General features: G+C 41.2%; 3 protein-coding genes and 1 long non-coding RNA gene across 4 annotated transcripts; 2 read left to right on the top strand and 2 right to left on the bottom strand.

The window, feature by feature from the left end:
* The first annotated feature begins 617 nt into the window (after positions 1–617).
* On the top strand, positions 618–11421 carry notchl (notch receptor, like). The gene is made up of 11 exons (XM_054622074.1): positions 618–920; positions 1803–1947; positions 2602–2934; positions 3655–3875; positions 4221–4545; positions 5341–5516; positions 6212–6273; positions 6537–6660; positions 7892–7989; positions 8077–8408; positions 9705–11421. Exons 1-11 carry the CDS (start codon positions 869–871, stop codon positions 10213–10215), a joined length of 2379 nt encoding a protein of 792 aa, XP_054478049.1. The 5' UTR covers positions 618–868; the 3' UTR covers positions 10216–11421.
* On the bottom strand, positions 6552–7898 carry LOC129109925 (uncharacterized). The gene is made up of 3 exons (XR_008532093.1): positions 7492–7898; positions 7351–7401; positions 6552–6636 (listed from the first exon to the last, which is right to left on the bottom strand). It is a non-coding gene; the product is annotated as an uncharacterized LOC129109925 (long non-coding RNA).
* A 4688-nt stretch (positions 11422–16109) lies between the features above and the next one.
* LOC129110215 (transcription factor HES-2-like) lies at positions 16110–17180 on the top strand. Its single transcript, XM_054622402.1, has 3 exons — positions 16110–16211; positions 16406–16492; positions 16597–17180. The coding sequence occupies exons 1-3, from the start codon at positions 16167–16169 to the stop codon at positions 17032–17034; spliced, it is 570 nt and encodes a 189-aa protein (XP_054478377.1). The 5' UTR covers positions 16110–16166; the 3' UTR covers positions 17035–17180.
* Positions 17181–19780: 2600 nt separating this feature from the next.
* LOC129110181 (transcription factor HES-7.1-B-like) lies at positions 19781–20980 on the bottom strand. The gene is made up of 3 exons (XM_054622371.1): positions 20855–20980; positions 20582–20668; positions 19781–20477 (listed from the first exon to the last, which is right to left on the bottom strand). The coding sequence occupies exons 1-3, from the start codon at positions 20897–20899 to the stop codon at positions 19986–19988; spliced, it is 624 nt and encodes a 207-aa protein (XP_054478346.1). The 5' UTR covers positions 20900–20980; the 3' UTR covers positions 19781–19985.

Raw genomic sequence — 20980 nt, 5'->3', positions numbered from 1 at the left:
AGCACAGACTGCTGTTGCTTCTGCAGCTGTTTCACTTAAGTTTGATTATTTAAACACTACAATTATTTGGTTTTTAAAGTGTAGAAAGCTTTGTTGTCCCTTGAAATGTCAGTTTTTATGAGATTCTTTGTCAAGCATCATTATTCATTTGAGACTAAAACTAAAATGTTTCATAATGTGTGTCAAAGTCTGTTAATCTACTGTTTGGGATTTCAATTTCAAGTGTCATGTGAAGAGGTCAAAGTCAAATGCCTTAAAGGACTTGAAACACTGCAAACTGATTCAGGTATTGGTTCTTATTTATTTCACTCTGTGCTTGACAAAGAGCCATTTGGGCCCAAAGTGCTCTATTTTCTTGGAGCACTCACTTTTTTTTGACTCAACATCTGGACAAAACAGATTCTTTGTAAAGGTCAAATTCAAACAACGCCGACCCACCACACCCTGTGGCTTTTAACACATTGAACTAACGGCTCCTCTAACAGCTCAGTAGCACCATACTGTGTGTTTTCAACTTGAGACACAGTATTGTTCTTCTCCACACAGTGGCAGGAAGTAGTCCGGATATCCGCAGTTCCTCTGAAAAAAAAAAAAAAAAAAAGGAGCGAGTGAACAAAGTGGGCTGGGTGGTGGTTGTGATGGTGGTGGAAGGTGTTAGTGGTGGCGGCGGCGAGCAGCGACGCGATGATGGGATTGGGCTACTTCACTCAGAGTTCATGGTGAGCGGCAGGGAGTGAAGCGGCACCACAGAGCTACACATTAGTGTGAAACACTGTGAGTCAGGTTTTACAGAACAGCTGGACTGGACGGCTGATTCCTCTGAGCAGAGAAGAGAAAAAAGGCCCAGCAGCTGGAGAACAACCTGAAGATGTTGGCTCTGAGGACGTTTGTTCTGCTGGGACTGAGCTGGACATGTCAAGGTGAGTCCGCCAGCTGATTATCCACAGTTTGATCTTTTTTTTTGTGCGTACGCGAAACACGTCACCTGTTCAAAAAGTAGTGAAACTGCATCTTGTGGCTCTAAGACTGTTGTATACAGATGTGATGACCAGAAAAATGTGGTGTCTACTCTCCGAACTATGTTTAATTAATTATGATTTTTGAGGAGTGATTTGTTGCGTAAGACTATGTGGTTTACAACATAATATTATATGTCATTGAAGATATGGATTTAACCTTTTGTAATATTCTGTTAAGGGCAAAAGGGAAAAGTTTTATTATTTATTAATATATTTCATTTTCATTCCTCTTGCACCAGGAAATATCTCTTTGCTGATCAAGCTAAACAGTAGTGTTAAACACCCAACATGTCTAATTTAAGCTCTTTTGTTCATGCATTTTTTTTCCTGCTATGATTTTATGCTCCCGCACACACCTGCCAAGCCCATTGTCCAACTCCATCACATTCCTCGTTGCCACGGTGGCGACCTTCGACCTTTATCAAGTCCCGGCCCACTCCATTTCCTGTTGCTATTCGCTTCTCCTGGACATTTCCTGTTTATGTCGGGCCCCATTTCCTGTTTCCCCTTCAACGGGCCCGTATCAGGACCCACCTTTCATGGCCTGACCTGCATTGTTATGAATAGTTGCTAATGCACTGAGACAATGAGTTGGCCCCCGCGATATAACGACCGTTTGTGTGGGGAAATTAATCTCCAAGACCTAATGAAACAATACCCACAATGTATTTGCCAATTGTGCAAATACATGTGAATATGGATGGATGTTTGCCGTTAAAAGGATCATAATTTATTTGCAACCTTGTGACCCTTTTTTGTCCTAATATGCATGTTCCCCCACAGCTGCGTCTAGTGATCCATGGGGTCAGTGTCCAGTCATCAGAATGTGTAAGGACAAGTTTGGAGACGGGTCATGTGACAGAGAGTGTATGGAGCCCGAGTGTCTGAGAGACGGCTTCGACTGCCTGAAGGACAGGGGCCACTGCAAGTAAAACACTTATGTTGTCATTTTCACCATCATAGACCCATAAAGAAACATTTCCAGCTTCGAAGTGAATGTTGTGAATTAAAACAGTTCATTTTTCATTGGCTTTCTCAAAACCAATAATGGTTGCGATTTTGAATTGTTGTATACTGGTTGAGGCTCTGTTTTTATCTTTAATAATTTTCTTCTCTTTGTATTCATATTCGCTTATATAACTATTTACACATAAATCATCTTTGGTTTTCAGGATGTTTTTTATGCCAGACAGACTCTTCATGCTTATTATTATTATTATTATTATTATTATTATTATTATTCATTAGTGTCATAAACCAGTACCCTTGTGCAAAGGAGAATCAAATGGTGAAATACCTAAACTTTTTATTTGGTATTAAGGTGCAGGCAACATATTAGTATCTATAAAAGTAGTTGTCTCAGTAATTGTGCATTTACAATAAAACATTTCCTACTCTGAGAATTAAACTTCATTCTTGACTTTGGAAATAGTACATTTACAGGCAAATACCACATCTGATGGTCTTGGTTGAAAGCTCTGGGTGAGAAGAAAAAGATAGTAAATTGACCTTGAGTGGATTTTGCTAAATCTCTTTTTCTGTCTCTTAACATCTCTTCATCCCTCTCCATCATGGCTCTCAGTCCGGGCCACATCCAGTACTGCCGCGATCACTATGCCAACTCCCACTGCGAGCAGGGCTGCGACAGCGCCGCCTGTGGATGGGACGGCAGCGACTGCTTCAAACACCAGAGACCCCTGTGGGCCAAAGGCACCCTGGTCCTTCACGCCAGCCTCCCACAACATCGTGGAGCCTTCGCCAACAGCTCCCTGCTCTGGGCGCTCAGCATCCTCCTCCAGTCGCCGCTCAAGCTGAGAGGGTCCGCGCCCCTCGCCACCGACAAGAGCTTGTTTGACTTCGACCATCAGCAGCTCACCAAACTGCTGGCTCAGGCATCTGCGGCTGACTCAGATGGGTAGGTGTTGAGTGAACAGTCAAAAATAGTGAATATATTTGGAAACCGCTGTTGCTTAAAACAATCAAATATCAGGCAACAGATAAAACAATTCTCAAAACACACAATACTTTAATAAGGATACAATTAGACTAAATTGATGCAGTATAAACACCTTTTTCTTTTCAAAATCTTTTGCCTACATTACCAACAATGCAACTTTACTAGCGGCTAATGTAGCTTCATGCAACTTTTTTTCACAGTAATACTCTCTAAGATCTGTAAACAGAGTTTGATGTGTTGAGTCGGTGGGTCTTACCTTTTAAGTTAAATTAAGTTGTTACTAAGAAAACAACTTAATTTAGTCAACACAAGCTTGAGTTAATCACATAAATAATTTATGTAAAGACAAAATAAGTGGGCCAAGCATAGAACCTTGGGGAACTCCATAAAGTACAGTAAGACAGTCTATACATGGATACTGGTATGATTGATAATATATCAATATCACTATCCATGTGTGTGAAGCTATCTCAGAATTACATTTTTTACTTTCTTTGTTTTGTTTGGTAAGAGAGTGTAATTTCTTATGTCAAAAAATTGTCTAAGTAGGTCTTTTTAATGGTATGATTTTAAATGGTTCCAGCTTCTATTGAGCTGATGTGTCCCGACAAAACTACATTTAATGAAATGATGTAAGTGCTCTTTCCTACCGTTTCCCTCTCTCTCACTCTTTCCTAGCTCCATCCTTTTCCTCCAAGTGGACAACAGGCCATGCTCCCGTCTGCCCTCTACCTGTTTCCCTTATGCCACCGAGGCGGCCAGTTTCCTGCATGCCGTAATGTTGCTGAAGCCCGGCTTGTTCCCCACCCTCCCGGAGCTGAAGGCCGTCGTCAGTATTATGGGTGTCCGAGAGGAAATAGGAAGCAGAGAGGAGGAAGCACTGAAAGAGGAAGTCAAAGGTAGGCTCACAGGTCCTGTCTCCCACACACACACATCCAGCTTTGACTGTCATCCAAACAAGACACTATAATAACACCTTTCTGTTTCCAGTGTGTAGATGTTTGAATTTTAGTTGTTCAGACATTTAATATGTCACAGGCAGGGCTAAATAAGAATTTATTTGTTTTACTTTTTGGAAAGTTTATGATAAGTGTGAGGGAAAAGACTTTCTATCAGATGAAATTGAGCACTTCAGTAAATAGGACCACATATCGATGTGATAAGTATGTTGATATCATTTTTTTCCATAACTTGCAGCCTTAACAAAAATACCAACCTCCTTTATTCCATTCTTCCTCTCAAAGAGCCGACTCCTGCATGGCTTTGGGCCGTGATCACCGTAGCGATTGGCCTGCTGCTGGTGCTGGCCCTGGTGGCGTTCCTGGTGGTGAGGAGGGTGAGGCAGCGGCGGGCTCTGAGGGAGGGCGGTAACAGGTTGAGGCACCAGTCCACGGTCACAGACAACGACCCCAAATCCAAGGCCCTGATGCCGCACGTAGCCCACCAGGAGCAGAGGGTCAGATCCAGCAGAGAGAAAGAGAAGGTCAGCTTGAGGAAAAAGAAGAAAGCGAAGGAGGCAGAGAAGAAGAGGAGGAGGGAGCCGTTGGGGGAGGACGCCATTCGAATGCGGTGAGACGAGCTGCTTTGAAACACATGAGAGAGGATGTTTTGTCTGCTGGAGGGATGATGTCATGTAGAGAAATATAAAACAAGTGAGGCTTTTGTACTTTTTGAAAAGGCTGAATGGCCCTTTCTCCTGCTAATCAGTTGGTTATGACCTTTATCCTGTATACATTTCTTCCCTTTCCTTCCTCACATACAGTACATATTGTATATTCACGTTTTACTTAAAACAACTGAACAATAGTTACTGAACAGAGGAAGCAAAGAACTCATTAACTTTTCCTCCAAATGATTTGAACCTGCACCAGTTGATCATTAAGTCAATGCCAACCATTTGCTGGTTTCCACATCTCAAATTTTGATATTTTATATCATTGCAAACAATTAGCTTTGGGTTTGTAACTGGTGCTATGCATTCTTTCCTGTTGAGTTATATTTTATACTGAAGATTTATTTAGTTTAATTAATTCATCTTAAATCATTATGAGCAGATTATTAGAGCCAGGAACCTTTATTCTATCAAATAAAGGTAAAAAATATGTCATGAAAAGCTTGTGAGTAACCACAGCTCATATAGGTCTGTGAAACAATAATAATCTCAAAGGCCAGTCATGTTAAGGACCCTGCTCCATTTCCACAAAGTCTACCAACCCATGCTTGTTTTAGTAATGACAGAATTCTTGTGTTTGGCTGTGTTGCAGTCAAAATAAAAGGAAAGGAAAAGGAAAACACAGCGTGACCCCATGGAAACCACAGCAGTTAACTTATTGTGTTGATCAAAACTGCACTTTTGTTTTCCAGACCGCTCAAAAGGGACCAGGATATAGGAAGTGACACAGACTTTACCCAGAGTTCAATGGAAGACATCAACGCGAGATGCTCCATACGACAAGAGGACGCCTCCATCTGTGACCACAGGACCCAGGAGCAGAAACACTACCGGGCCGGAACCTCACAGCCCCGCAGACCTGTTCAACGTAAGGGTCAAATTCATTCATTTACTCACTCACTCACTCACTACTAGCTTTTTAACCATGTCCAGTATTACTACCACACAATGCTTACCATACAAAAATACTTGTTTCTGATTGACTGTCTTGCATCTCAAATATTTCTTAACAACAGATTAATCAGTGTTTAAGTTTCAACCACAGGCAATGATATAAATAATACTTCACAAAGACTCTAACAAACTTTAAACAACGACATTTTAAAATCAGTCCGCATTCTTTTCATACATTATGTTTTACTTGTTTACTTATGTTGCGTTATTGCTTTTAAGTCATTTAGTGGTTTAACTGGTAGGTAATCTGCTGTGTAAATAACACTTTTTATTGGTATTTGTCTACTCGCCAAAATCTTTTTATTTATTTTTTATCTTTGGGTTTTGGTCTGTTTATCAGACAAATACTTAAAGATGTCACCTTGGCCCTTTTTTCACTTTCTAGCACCGAACAATCAATCAATCAAGAAAATATTCTGTAGATTTCCAATAATGCAAATAATAATAATTAAACAACGCCATATTCTCACCACAAATAATACAAGTACAATGCTGAAATACAGCCTCTATATTAACTGTCAATCAGGACTTATTGTGACGTACTGAGCATTTGTATGTGTATTACAATCCTTACACTCTCCTTCTCAAATGTTATTTCTTGCCCCTCAGCTCCACCTAGAGGATGGGAGAGAAACGCCATTCCTCCTCCCCTGCTCAGTCCTCCCCAGCAGGTCTGTCCTCTGTTTTTGTTTTAAATGATTTGTTCATTTTATTTTACCCATGTTGTGAGGAGCCAGTGTTATTTGGGACTTTAACCATTGGGGCTGTATCTGTTTATTCTGCTTGTTTTTATGTAAAGCACACTGTCCAAGGCTTAATATTTAGGTATGAAATATGTATTAATAATAATAATAATTAAGCCTTTATTAGTCCCACAATGGGGAAATTATTATGTCTGTTCTATATATTCATCCTGGCTCTGTTGTGTTGGCAGTCTGCAGAGTGGTGTGGTCCGGACGGCTCTGTGGTTCTGATCCGAGCGGTGCGTAGCGGGCTCGACAGAGTGGTGTTGGAGCTGCTGAGAGCGGGAGTACCTGTCAACAACACGGATCATACCGGTAACGCATCTGTGTCACAGTTACTCATTTTAGTTTGGTGCCTGAAAGTATGACTCAACCCAAAGGCGAAGAGAATTTGCATGTAAAGTAAAGCAGTGCCAATTTTAACCGTATTGAAGTATGAGCAATATGAATGTTGCTAATTTTATGTTAATGTCTCTCCACAATTAAATAAATCTCCTCCATCTCATAATGCAAGCAGGCTAAAACAGTAAATGCAGTTTTCATTATTGCCTGTGTATTTACTATAAGACAACCTTTTAATGTCAGCACTAAGGAATTCTGCTTTAACGTGTATGAATTGGTTAAAAAGGCTGATTTTGTAAATTTGTTTTAATTCAAAAGGCAAAGAAGTATTTGGGGGAAATGTAATAGTAAAAAAAAAAAAAATTTTGTAATAAGGCTTAGAGTATCTCCACAGCCATGACCAAATATATTACAATTCATCCTAAGGAAACATGAATATCTGCACCAATTTCATCTCAATCCAGCCAATAGTTTATGAGCATTTCACTTAAAAATGTTAACCTGCTGGTGGCGCAAAGTATCACCAAATTTAGTACAGTTTAACTTCTGGTGCGCATGAATACACATTTTGAAACTCTCTTATTCAAGATAGATGTTGAGATATTTCAGTCTGGACAAAAGACAGAACGACCAACCCGTAGAGCCTTTTAAACTTAAACTTACCTGTCCACATACCGTAGTTTTATCCGATACAATGACTGGGTTGAAGCTCCCCTTGGAGAAAAACAACATGTAGAGCTCTTGAGCAGACCCTTATTTTCTGACACCTGTACACTGAGGGGCTGAGTAACTGGTGTAACTTACCCCGTCTCTCTCACGTCCTCTCTTTGTGTCCCTCCTCTCCCGTCCTGTGCTCATGTCTCCATGGCTTCCATCTCCTCCTCTTCCTCCTCCAGCTCCCCTGCTGCCCTCTGACTCAGATCAAAGTTAATGTGCTCTAGAGCTCAAACTCGGGTCGATACACATTAACTTTGATGCTTTCTCCTTGCTTTTGCTGTCTCTTTGCCTACCTCTGTTTAAACCTTTTTATTTTGCTGTCTTGTCTCCCTTTCTCACTTCAGCTGAAACATTTACTTCATCCCTCCATCCTCCCTCTCTTCACCATCTGGGGCTCGATCTCTGTTGTGTAATGGTTGTTCATTGGCTGACTTACTCCCTCCCCTTCTTCCCCCCTTGCCTCCCCTCCACTCACACTGTCTCTCAGGGAGATCAGCCCTGCACTGGGCATGCTCAGTAAACCATCTCACCCTAACAAGGACCCTCATTCGCTACGGGTCGGCCGTGGACCTGCAAGACAACAAGGTGAGTTCTGACTGTTTTTTTATCACTAGTCATTAAGGAGGACTATATGTTGACTGTATGTTGTTTTTATGATTATTTCTCTGGCAGGGCGAGACGGCGCTCTTCCTCTCCGCCCTCCATGGTTGCTACGATACGGCCAGACTTCTCCTCCTGCATGGCGCCAACCTTGAGCTGCACGATAGAAGAGGGCGTCGCCCGATCGACGTGGCCAGAGAGGGCATTCACCATCAGGTCCTGGAGCTCCTGTTGGCTCACCAAATTCAGAGAGGGCCCGTTCCCGTCGACACGGCCAATGAGATGCTTTGGGAGGAGCGTGCTCTGATGTACTCGCCGTGGGTCGGATCACAAGGCATGCCGGGAAGAAGTGCCTCCTTCTCTGGGATCATAGGGCATCGAGATATGACCCCACCTCCACAAAAGTAAGGTTTCAGCAAAGTGAAGCACGCACAGACAACCGTGTTTCTGTATCTGCATCCATATTATGTGCCACCAGATGAGTGAATGAGAAATTTGTTGACTAGTCCATCAACACTACAATAATGTGATAATATCAATGATTGACCAAACTCTCCCTAGTTCCACTTTCTCAATTGTGAAGACTTCTTACTTGCATGTGATAGCAATTGAATGCAGATAGATTTTAGTGTGTTGATCGAACAAAATCACAAGATAAAAGCAAAATGTACACTTGTGTACGAAATAAGGACGGTGGCTAATGGGTTATATAACAAAATAAGTCACTATACTGAGAGTTGGTACTTAATTGTGGTAGAGACTTATAGTAAACTTTTCTTATTTACGCTTTGCAGTGAAGCAGTATTCTACTACAAGCAACTTTCCTTTTGTGTTGATTTTGGTGGCCCCTGTGGACATAAGTGGTATTGTTCCAGAGCACCAGAGTCCCTTTAGAAAATCTCTTATTTTACTGCAGCTGGGTCTCTCAGTCTGCCTCGCTCAGTCCTGGTTCTGGTTCTCCTCCTGTGTCATGTCCGCGGGTTCTCCAGCAGTGTAGTGATGGTGTTGGTTTAAATTGAGGGTGACTTTGTAGGGAGAACGGGACCTGGTGACAAGCATTAAGAATAACTATATAAAAAGAGCCAATCTTCTCAGTGATGGCTTTGTTTACTTCTGTAGGTCTTATAAAGGTCATATAGCCAGTCAAAGTTCATTGTAGTTACTTTAATATTAATTCCAATTAGGGAGTAGTGTCCCAAATGCAGACATAACAGGAGGAACCTAGGGATGATTAAACAGGATTTTAATAAACAAAAAGTCCAAAACAAAACTTACATGGGGGTGATGACAAAAGCAATAACAGAAAGTCCAACACGAAAAAAAGACGAGAAACAGGAAGCAGGAATATCCAGGGGAATAACAGATGAACCAACAACTAGCAGACAAAAGACAGGACTATAAATACACAAGAAACTAATCAGACAACAAGACACAGGTGGGCAGACATGAGGGCTGAACGCTGATAGGTTGGAGAAACACAAGGGAACAGAACAAGGCTGACCAGACTAATACATTACAGGTGTATACAATCAGGGGCGGGGTAGACGTGAAATAAACTCAAGACACAAGAGGCAGGGAACTTCAAAATAAAGCAGGAAACAACAACCCTTTTTTTTATAAAGCATAAAAACAAGATTGTGACAAGTAGAAACTTTTCTGTATGGCAGTCTAATGTTGTGATGATTTTCTTTTCTTGCCAGCGATTGGTCGATGAGCCGAGTGCAGTACTCCTCCCCTCAGAACTGGCGACCGCAGCTCAACCAATCAGCAACAGCGCTGGTCCCACCAAGAGTCATGGGCCGCTCCCCTCGGCCAATCAGCACCTTGCAGGAGGTGACCTCAGAAGACGAGGACCGCGACAGGCATCAGGAAGTCCCCAGAGCCGCGACACCTCACTTCCTGTCGCCCCAGCCCGCCCCTCGGCAGCGTTCCTTTTCCTGCACCCAACATGCATTGCAGCGTCGCTCCAGTGCCCACCAGCCAGAGCCCAATTATGTCATTGTGACAGACAGAACAGTCCATGAGCCCGTAGAAAGAGTGGTTGTTTCACCTCCCACAGATGCTGCCGCCCAATCAGATCGCCCGCCAATTGTGAATGGCGGGCATCCCAGTAGAGCAGAGCATGTAGCGGCGGGTTCAACAAATTCAGAGCACAAATCCAGAGGTGAGAGGTCAAACAACACTACTGAGTCCACACAAACAGCCTTGTAGAGAAACCAGCAACAGAACTTCAGCTGCCTTTCCCTTCAGCCCAAAGAGAACGCATCAAAGAACACATGAAGATAATGACTGACAATGGAGCTTTATTGAGATCTTAATTATTATTCAATAAGCATCTGCTGGGTGTCGCTTGAAAAAGTTGATTAAAACATGGCAGCACCTCCCCAGTTTTCACTCACCTCGCCTAAATTATTATCATTATATTTTTTACTAAGGGGGGTTTAATGTCTTTGTAAATGTTCTGGTACAAGACACAGTTCACTAATTAATAAAGCAACATGTCTGAGACGCATGCCAGCCCAACATGTGATGAAGATAACAGTCACGCTGAGACTGCAACATCTTGTGAATCTTGTTGCCAGATATTGTAATATATATTCACATTGTCTTGACATCTAACAGGTTATATTCTGATTATTCCGGAAAACATTCAAAGAGAAATTATTAAAAAAAGGAAACGTGCGCATGGATGCACAAAGATGTCAGAATCCTGCTGATGCGTGCAATAAAGTGACATTTCATGCAAATTATATGGATTTTTGACGTTTTTTCCAAATTCCCTCGCATCGGAGTCAGCATAAGTTTTTGCCCAGTTTGACTGATATTATTAATCAGTATACTTTTTTTATTTCACTTGCAAAAACAATGTTCAATGATCAAACATCACAGCAAAATTAAGCAGAATATCAGGATCATTTTCAAAGTACAAGAGATGAATACTACCAAAATACCTCAAAACCATGACAAATAGAATTGTGTCATCTTTTTTTATTTGGATGATATTATGACTTGATTAACAAGTACAGATGATCAGCCCTCTCGGTGAGCTTCACCATGGCAGCACTCAGGTAAAAAGGCAGAAAAGTTCCCAGCAACCTGATATAGCAGGCTGCGCTCATGAAGTCTCCAAAGTTTAGAATCACTTTGGGTTGGTGACTCACCGTCCTCAACCACATGTCTGTTAACCACAGGTTTGTGGCAGCAGTGGAGTCCCAGACCAGCAGCCACTGTCTGGAGAAAACGTCCTACTATGCATCGCCTGTTTGTATCTGATTCCAGAGGAGCAGCTGGTGAATAGAGAGGGATGCCAGATATCTTATTATTGTGTTCCTCCATGCTTTCTGGGTTGTTTCTGTAGAAATATGATCAGGTCTTAACTGACTCCTACAACAGTGTGCGTCATAACATTCTAGAATGTGTCACATTCCAACATTGACATTCTGTTTCCTCAGTTACACTTGGATACATTTGAGATTTGGGCCATTAAAACTAACAGTGCTGACCTTTTTCCTGTGATGATTACATTACATTACATTACAGTCATTTAGCAGACGCTTTTATCCAAAGCGACTTACAATCAGTAGTATATTACATATCATTCACCCATTCACACACTGATGACAGGCTACCATGCAAGGTGCCACCATCAGACTCTAACTAACATTCTCACATCCAGTCCACACCGATGGCTAACATTCAATGACACACATCCACCACCGACCCTCTGATTGTAGAACATGCTCTCCAACACGCCACAGCCCAATAGTCATTAAGCAATTGTCTTTCCGATGGCATTCACACACAGATGACAGGCTACCATGCAAGGTGCCAGCTGCCCATCGGGACTCTAACATTCATACAACATCCAGTTGCTTGGGGTTTTCTGAATTAAGTATTCTTTATCAAACTGTCTTTATATATATGTCCATGTGTGTTTTATATAGTTAGTATTCATATACGTCCCTATACGTATATGCAAATATATATATATATATATATATAGGATTGTTTATAAAACAGGATTGTTTAAAAACGATATAACACGTTTAGTAAAAAAATAAAAATCGATGACTGTCCAGTTAGTACATACACAGAATGATGTGCCAAGAGTTTGGTGAGGATTCCCATAGTAACACAATACATATACAATTATATTTATATTTGTCATTAGACCCTGCAGTCGATTATTAATTATGAAAAATCCAGAATGCAGTGGTTTTTATTTAAGGAAGACTTTTCTTTTACTTAGTTGGAGTGAATTTAACACAAATCCAAACTAGATGTCGTTCTAATGGCTCGTTCAGTCAAATATTTCCTTGAAAATGTGACTTTTATTCATTTATTTTCACTGTTGGAAAACAAGCACAGTTCCTAAAGTGAAACCTTGTTCTACATTCTGACACTGCTGATGTGAGGCAGCATGGAGACGCTTCTCTCTCTCTTTCTCCTGGGAACGAGAGAGCTTTTATTCTCTGTTAGTATTAGTGCGCCATTAATGGAAGTGTTCAGGTTCCCACACACACACTTTACACACACTGGTCACTCTGATGCAAATCACGCACCGAGGTTGTCCCCGTTGTTTTACTTCTTTAACACATATTCGTTCATCAGAACTCATTGTGATTGTAGCTCTGCAGTTTGAATGAAGAACGCTGACTCAGCATTAAGTCTCTATCAGAGTGTGGATGGTTTTTAACATAGAATACTGCAGTTTTTTATTAATCTACCAAGTTAATACAATTACATGTTTTAAAAATGTCTTTGATATTTGTATCACGTCTTTCCTAATGAAGGCATAGGCACGTGCCAAAAATATTATGGCTGATAAATAGGCAAAATACAACCTGGTGAAATATTATTATGGTATTTTTATTATTCTATGAGGACTGACAAATAAGAGTTATTCTAATGTACAAACATGTTTAAAAAGTACTTTACTTACTTTACTTTACTTAAAGTAAAGTAAGCTGCTGCACGTGTGTGCCTCTAAAGGGTTTAGTGAATCAGTGTTTATAGGGTTAAATAACAAAGAGGCAAGGGTTGCTCTCCCACAGCTGAAACAAAAAGTAGTTTCATTAACTGATGAGTGATAATTAAACAGCTAAATGTCATCATAAGCTAAACACAGAGCCCCAACAATGAATATATTATGTTATCCTAAGGTTATATTTCATATTCTAGTTGTTGTAGTTTGGTGTATTTACTCAAGAAATGTATTTATAAGATAAGTAAAAAACATGAAGCACACGAAAATCACTTACTTACTATAAAGGCATAACTGCTTCAGGCCCCAAAAAGTAAAATTATCATTATTAATATATCAATTATCCCACACAATTAGACAAAGATCAAAATATTACATATTAGTGTTGCAGAACTATATATTTGTGTTCTTTGCTTCACCATGAACTATCTCATGACCCCTCATGTTTATCTGGTGACCCCAAGAAGTTCATGACCCTACAGGTTGGAAACCACTGGACTAAACTAACCTGAAACCAGCTCCACCCCGAGCAGCTACAACAGTAACGTTACTGCATCATTTAAACAATCTAATGACTGACTTACTGACTTTTACTCAATGTATTTGAGTACTTCTCCCATCACTGCAAAACGAACTGCTTACATAAGCAATGTGCATGGAGATAAACTGTTATATTGTTGTGAGGAGAATGAAACAAGTGGACACATGTCCCTCCAAGCCAAAAGGCAATAAATATATAGAAACAAATGGCCTGAAGTGGAAACGGCAGCATGCAGACACATGTGGAATAAGTGTGACACTGGGAGCGCGTCCCCAGCTCTTTCTCATCATGGGGACAAGGAGCAGCAGGCTTCATCCTCACTTTATTACCTGTTAAAACCGATACTTCGTTTCCAAAGTGTGCTTGGAGGAGAGGTGGCTCTTGGGTTCCCACAAGCACGTAGCACACTGAGAATAATCACAACAGATGGTGTTTGAGGAGCTGGGAGTGAGAATGTGTTTGTGTGGCAAGAGTTGAACTTTGTTCTCCTGTTTTGTTGTTTACTGAAACTCACCACGTTGATGGGAAGAGTCGAGAACTACAGAACCACTGGACAGATTTACTGGAAATCAAACAGTAAAAGAGAGAGAGTGGTAGGAAGATGATCTGTTAACAGATGACTCAATGACTTGATCCAGTTTGTTTACTGGTGGTCGGAGAGTGTCCACACCGATGTGCACATGTGGGAGTAGCTCCTTCAACTGGTTCTCATGGGAGCACTGGTCAGGGAGCTGCATTCACACTTTATTATGTGTGAGAACCGATACTTCATCACAAAGAGTGTTTCAGGGAGAAGTGGCTGTCGGGTTCCCACGCGTTGCCTTTTGGTTTTTAATCTCATTATTTCACAGGCATCTGCAGAGCTGCGCGTAAAAGTTCATTTTACGACATATAGGAGCTATTTTCTGCAGAGTTTGCTGCTTTTTTTTTTTGCACATTAACAAACAGTTTGAATGAAATAAGATATATTAAACTTTGAGCTGTAGTTTCTCACTTAGTTTGTGTTTAATAATAAAACATTTCAAGCACATGCGCATAGAATAGTGGCTTTTACGCGAAACAGTGACGTTTCCTGCAGATGTTCTTGGATTCATGAGAAGCTCAACTATCAGGGTTCCTCGTCTCCACACTGCTGTAGTTGTGACGGTGTGGGCCTGAGGACGGGTCTCGTCTGGTCCTCATCATGAGGGAGAGAAGTCTCCCACGGTCGTGTGTCTGAGCGTCACGCTGGTTCGGCGGATGTTTCTTGTTTTCCCTCACACGTGCACAACGCGACACACGAGCGGGTCACACCTCCACAGGCTCGTGCCTCTGACACCTGGGGGGGGGGCAGCTGCTCGTGCCCGCAGATGAGGTAAGTGTTGAGGCACGTGTCTTCAGTCTGCCTCATCTGTGTCCAAATGTGTTGGAAACAGACAGTTAAGAAAATGTTGAAAAGGGGGGATTTATAAATCAATGTATAATGGAATGAATAAATACATGAATAGCTCACTTATAACTTTCTTCTAACTTTCTTTTGATTCTATCTTTATTTTGTTGTATAGTATGTGTATTTATTGTCTGTGTAGTTGTATAGTATGTGTATTTATTGTCTGTAGTTGTATAGTATGTGTATTTATTGTCTGTGTAGTTGTATAGTATGTGTATTTATTGTCTGTGTCTGTGTAGTTGTATAGTATGTGTATTTATTGTCTGTGTAGTTGTATAGTATGTGTATTTATTGTCTGTGTAGTTGTATAGTATGTGTATTTATTGTCTGTGTAGTTGTATAGTATGTGTATTTATTGTCTGTGTAGTTGTATAGTATGTGTATTTATTGTCTGTGTAGTTGTATAGTATGTGTATTTATTGTCTGTGTAGTTGTATAGTATGTGTATTTATTGTCTGTGTAGTTGTATAGTATGTGTATTTATTGTCTGTGTAGTTGTATAGTATGTATTGTTGTGTAGTTGTATGTGTATTTATTGTCTGTGTAGTTGTATAGTATGTGTATTTATTGTCTGTGTAGTTGTATAGTATGTGTATTTATTGTCTGTGTAGTTGTATAGTATGTGTATTTATTGTCTGTGTAGTTGTATAGTATGTGTATTTATTGTCTGTGTAGTTGTATAGTATGTGTATTTATTGTCTGTGTAGTTGTATAGTATGTGTATTTATTGTCTGTGTAGTTGTATAGTATGTGTATTTATTGTCTGTGTAGTTGTATAGTATGTGTATTTATTGTCTGTGTCTGTGTAGTTGAGCTGCTGCAACACTTGAATTTCCCCCATGGGGATCAATAAAGGAATATAATAATAATGCTTTTACAATAATATATTTCCCTTTTCCACTAATATATTCAACATTAACTTTTAAACTGGAGCAGACTGTTTGGAAAAAAAGAGTCACAACGAAGCAGGCGTTCACTTGTAATGCTGAATATTTAACAGACCTTAACGACTTGGTAGATCTGAGTTAAGTAGTGTATCATGGAGGAGAACATTGGAGGAAAGTGAAATCTGTGATGGGAGGTCGTGGGTGGAGCCTAAAGCCACGCCCACCTCTGGCATAAAAGCTGTCCCAAACGACTCCGAAGACACATTCAACTCTGACTGAAACACCGACGGAGCTGCAGCTACCAGGTCTTGGAATACAATCATGAAATTGCATCAGGATTCAGAGGCCACGAAGGAAGAAAGAAAGGTACTTATTTGATTCATGCTTTTATGTAATATTTCAGATTATATCACAGCCCATCACATGCTCTGACATCTGCATTGTCTGATGCACATTACTCCATACCCTGGGACAAAAGCAGAACTGTTGAAAAGACTGAGACAATTCCACATCTTAGTCTCATTTCATGCATTAATTCTGCTCTCTTTTCTGTTTCGCAGAGTCTCAAACCTCAGGTGGAGAGACGTCGAAGGGAGAGAATGAACCGCAGTCTGGAGAGCCTGAAGACTCTTTTGCTACAGCAACAGGTAAATAACACAGCACTCAGGGGTCCATTTGTTCAACATTGACCACTAGAAGCCGTTTCGAGCTTGTTGTGAAACTGTTTATTAACTCCTCTTTTCTTTTCCAGGAAACGTGTCAGCGCAGAGTGGAGAAAGCTGAGATACTCGAGCACACAGTCCTCTTTCTGCAGAACACCGTCGAAAGGAACACGATGAGAGCTGAAGGTGGTGGAGGTGGAGGTGGAGGTCAGAAACACTCCTTCCAAGACGGCTTCTCCACCTGCCTACAGACAGCTGCTCAGTTCCTGGGACCTGATGGGAAAGGCTTGAGGCTCGGAGAAGCACTGTCCTCCAGCTCTCTGCCGCTCACACAGACCATTCTTCGGATGCTGAGGCAAAAGACCAAGCACAGACTGCACGTGCGAGACTGCAGCATTGCTCATCCGTACCGGCTTCCAGTCCAGCAAGAGTCTCCCAGAAATCCCCAGAGACAAAATCCAGCAAGCAAACAGAGCCTGACCCAGAGCAGCCCGGTCAGCCAGGCTTTCTGGAGGCCCTGGCCCTGATCACGAGGTCCTGACCTCTGAAAGTGAACATTTGATGACTCTAACAACTATTTAAAATTCACTGGGGCCATCTGTTATGTTCCTGAATGAATATGTGAATTGAAGTCTTGGCAAAAAATTGTCCTCTGGACTTCTGACAACTCATAGCGGTGTTGGTCCTCAAAAACAACCTTAATATATAATGTATAGAACTAAATGTAATTTGTATGTGTGATGGGGCTGAGTCACTCCTCTTGTGTAATGCTTTTGAATGAGTGCAGTCAGTGGGGCAGCCAGCTATTCTGCTGACGGCACAGAGACTCTCCCAAACCGGGGACACACTTGAGCTGGATCACGTTGCCGAGTCAGGCTGTCCAGTGTCCTGCAGCTGAAGCGTTCCAGTCCAACCTCCATGTGCTGCTCTGCTGCATCTGCTGTCATGGATCAAAGATACTGAAGTGGATACTGACTGGGTGTCCATCCTTCACGTTTCCAGGTTTGGGACTTCAGAGTTGGAGTCTTGGAGATCCCCACGCAGCCCCTCACATTCACCCGTGTGCCATGATGTCTGCTGGCATCAATGACACCTGTGACTCTGTGAACTATATAACATGTATTCCCTTTAAATATATATATTGCCTATTTTGCACACTAATTTATTTCTGGATGTCTCCCTATGGTGAGAAGTATTCTTTTTTATAATAAAATAAAGACCTTTCTTAAAATGAGAAAAGCCTCGTATTCCATTATTTATTCATTTCTTTCAATGGCGAGCTGGGGGCCTGTTGTTTGCGCTGACATTGACAGCTCTCTTTAGTTGCAGTCGGAGGTGTGAAGTGTGGCCTCCTGCAGAGCTACATCCTCCAGGTGTGAAGTCTGGCCATGAGGGGACGGAGTTCAGTGGCAGTTTCCACTTCAAAGACATCAAAGAAAGCTCACACACTATTCACTGCCCGTGAATGCCTTTTAGGATTAAACCATTCAATGAAAAAAAATATATAATATAGTCTGGAGCAGCATATGCACCATTTATTGGGATTTTATTTTTGAAATATAAGCAAATAAATAATAAAAAATCCAGATGTAGCTTCAGTTTACAGCCCTGACACACTGTGACATATACATATACATATACATGTTCCTTAAGAAGTCTGACCAAACTTGTTCTTTTTCTAAAATAAACCCCTTGTTACATTATTTATTGTAGTGTAACTTTTCATATCACTTCATAGAATTTTTTTAATTCATTGTCTTTGTGCCTGTGGAACCTATTCAGAATGCTACAGCACTGAACTGTCTCTGCTCTCTCTAGATCACTTTCTATCCAAATCCTTTTTGATCGTGGCTTTATTGTGGACAAAGTATCCAAATCCTCTTTAGAAAAGTTTCAGCATTACTTTGAAATGCAACCTTAGGTTACATTGAGGACTATAATAATACATTATATTACATATATTAGATATCATGGGAAAATTATACTTTAAAATACACATATTCTAGACTCTAGAATATGTGTATTTTAAAGTATAATTTAAAAAAAAAAAAAGGTTTTATACGTGCCTACAAAAGTGAGCTTGACATTTTTAATATGTTTGGAAATGTTATGTGCCACTAGAATTTAAATCAAAGCTATTTTTAGTTTGAACACTTTATGGCATGAGATTTGTATTTAGACATAGAACAAAAAAGCAGCAAAAAAAACAAAAAAACTTCCACACCAGATATTCACAGGAATTGAAGGCGTTAAATATGCAAAGCTGGCTCGTGCCTGAATAACACCTCCACGTGCCAGTCTAGATCAAAGGGTTGTCAGGAATTAGCGTAATTAGCACCTTTGAATCAAACGCTCTTCTCTAACAACCCACAGTTTTGGGGTAAAAAAAAAAGCTTTTCAAACACGAAATTAGTCTCTATTGAGTGACTGAAACACGACTTTCTCCCACTGCTCCTAAAGCTTAGGATGGGTGACCTGCAGAGGTCAAAGTTCATGTCCAACCTGTATATACAGGTTTAAATGTACAGCCTGGCTTGATCCAGGCTTTTTCAGATAAAGAGACGCCAAACGTTCAAACTCTTTCTCGTGGGAAAAGAGGAAACGACGCTGCATTTACAGCTTTATTACCTGTTAAAAGTGATACATCACTGGAGAGGAGGGGGAGGAGTCACTTCCCACCTTCCCACGAGCATACGCCGACGATTGATGTGCAAATCAGCAGCAGACAGTCAGACCTGCTGGTTAAACTGATGCAATTAAATAATCGGGGTCCGTGTTTTACGCACGCCAATAACACAGTCTCTATGCAGCAAATAGTGATTTTGGTTCCTGTTTTAAATCAAATCTCTATTTACAAAAGCAAAACATTATTTTTTTAATCAATCTTGGATTTAAAATCAGCAAGAACTGTCATTACGCACGGGAATGGCCACTTTTACGCACGACTTCCCCTCAATTTATAATGATTCATTTACTATAAAAAGACACATGTCATGAAATATGAATGGTAGTATGCATTTAATGATCTTGAATGTTTGTTATAGGTTTTTTTTTAAGTAAAGCAGTGAGGATTAAGTCTTGCTCCATTGTGTGAAACGTCCCCACATGTGTGCCATCACACAAGGCCACACTTATGCTCCTTCAAGACCCGTGCCAGAGAACAATCAACGAACCAACACGCTTTGTTTAGTGATTTTTTCCTTTTGTTTATTTGCAAAATGACAAATAAAATAAATTAGAAGGTGCAAAAATGCTTTTACAATAAATGACACAATGAACAAAAAAGTCGTAGCAGCAGCTGGAATGGTCACATACAAAATATACAAATGTATAATACTTTACAGAAAGCAGGAGGCCCGAGATAAATACATTGCACTGAGAATGTCCTTGTAGGAACAACACATGCTCTTCATTTGTGGATGTCGATGAGCATGTTAGAGTCTTTAAAAGTTCAGTTTCTGGAGTCCCTGGGTGGAGATCAGGGCCAGGGTCTCCACAGAGACTGGCTGGCCGACTGGCTCGCCTCTCTGTGGGGATGTTGGGGAGTCGATGTGTCGGAGCTTTGTGTTTCTACACGGGTCTGAACACAACTTGGTACGGTGGTGAGGACGGGCGTGCAAAGTCTGTGCCCGGATTTCTGTATGAGCAGCCGAAGAATAGACCTGGAGGACTTCATGAGGAGCAGGGAGCTGGAGGAGGAACGAGATGCGGTTCTTCTGAGAACCCCTGCAGAGTCTGAACGAGAAGCATCCAGAGCTTCTCCGAGCCTCAAGCCTTTCCCATCAGGTCCCAGGAACCGAGCAGCTGTCTGTAGGCAGGTGGAGAAGCCGTCTTGGAAGGAGTGTTTCTGACCTCCACCTCCACCTCCACCACCTTCAGCTCTCATGGTGTTCCTTTCGACGGTGTTCTGCAGAAAGAGGACTGTGTGCTCGAGTATCTCAGCTTTCTCCACTCTGCGCTGACACGTTTCCTGGAAAAGAAAAGAGGAGTTAATAAACAGTTTCACAACAAGCTCGAAACGGCTTCTAGTGGTCAACGTTGAACAAATGGACCCCTGAGTGCTGTGTTATTTACCTGTTGCTGTAGCAAAAGAGTCTTCAGGCTCTCCAGACTGCGGTTCATTCTCTCCCTTCGACGTCTCTCCACCTGAGGTTTGAGACTCTGAGAAACAGAAAAGAGAGCAGAATTAATGCATGAAATGAGACTAAGATGTGGAATTGTCTCAGTCTTTTCAACAGCTCTGCTTTTGTCCCAGGGTATTAATGTGCATCAGACAATGCAGATGTCTGAGCATGTGATGGGCTGTGATATAATCATATTACATAAAAGCATGAATCAAATAAGTACCTTTCTGTCTTCCTTCGTGGCCTCTGAATCCTGATGCAATTTCATGATTGTATTCCAAGACCTGGTAGCTGCAGCTCCGTCGGTGTTTCAGTCAGAGTTGAATGTGTCTTGTCTCGTTTGGGACAG

Source organism: Anoplopoma fimbria, chromosome 20, assembly GCF_027596085.1.
Source record: "Anoplopoma fimbria isolate UVic2021 breed Golden Eagle Sablefish chromosome 20, Afim_UVic_2022, whole genome shotgun sequence".
NCBI lineage: Eukaryota > Metazoa > Chordata > Actinopteri > Perciformes > Anoplopomatidae > Anoplopoma > Anoplopoma fimbria.
Note: the sequence above shows the minus strand (reverse complement) of the source record. Positions and strands in the feature narration are given on the sequence as shown.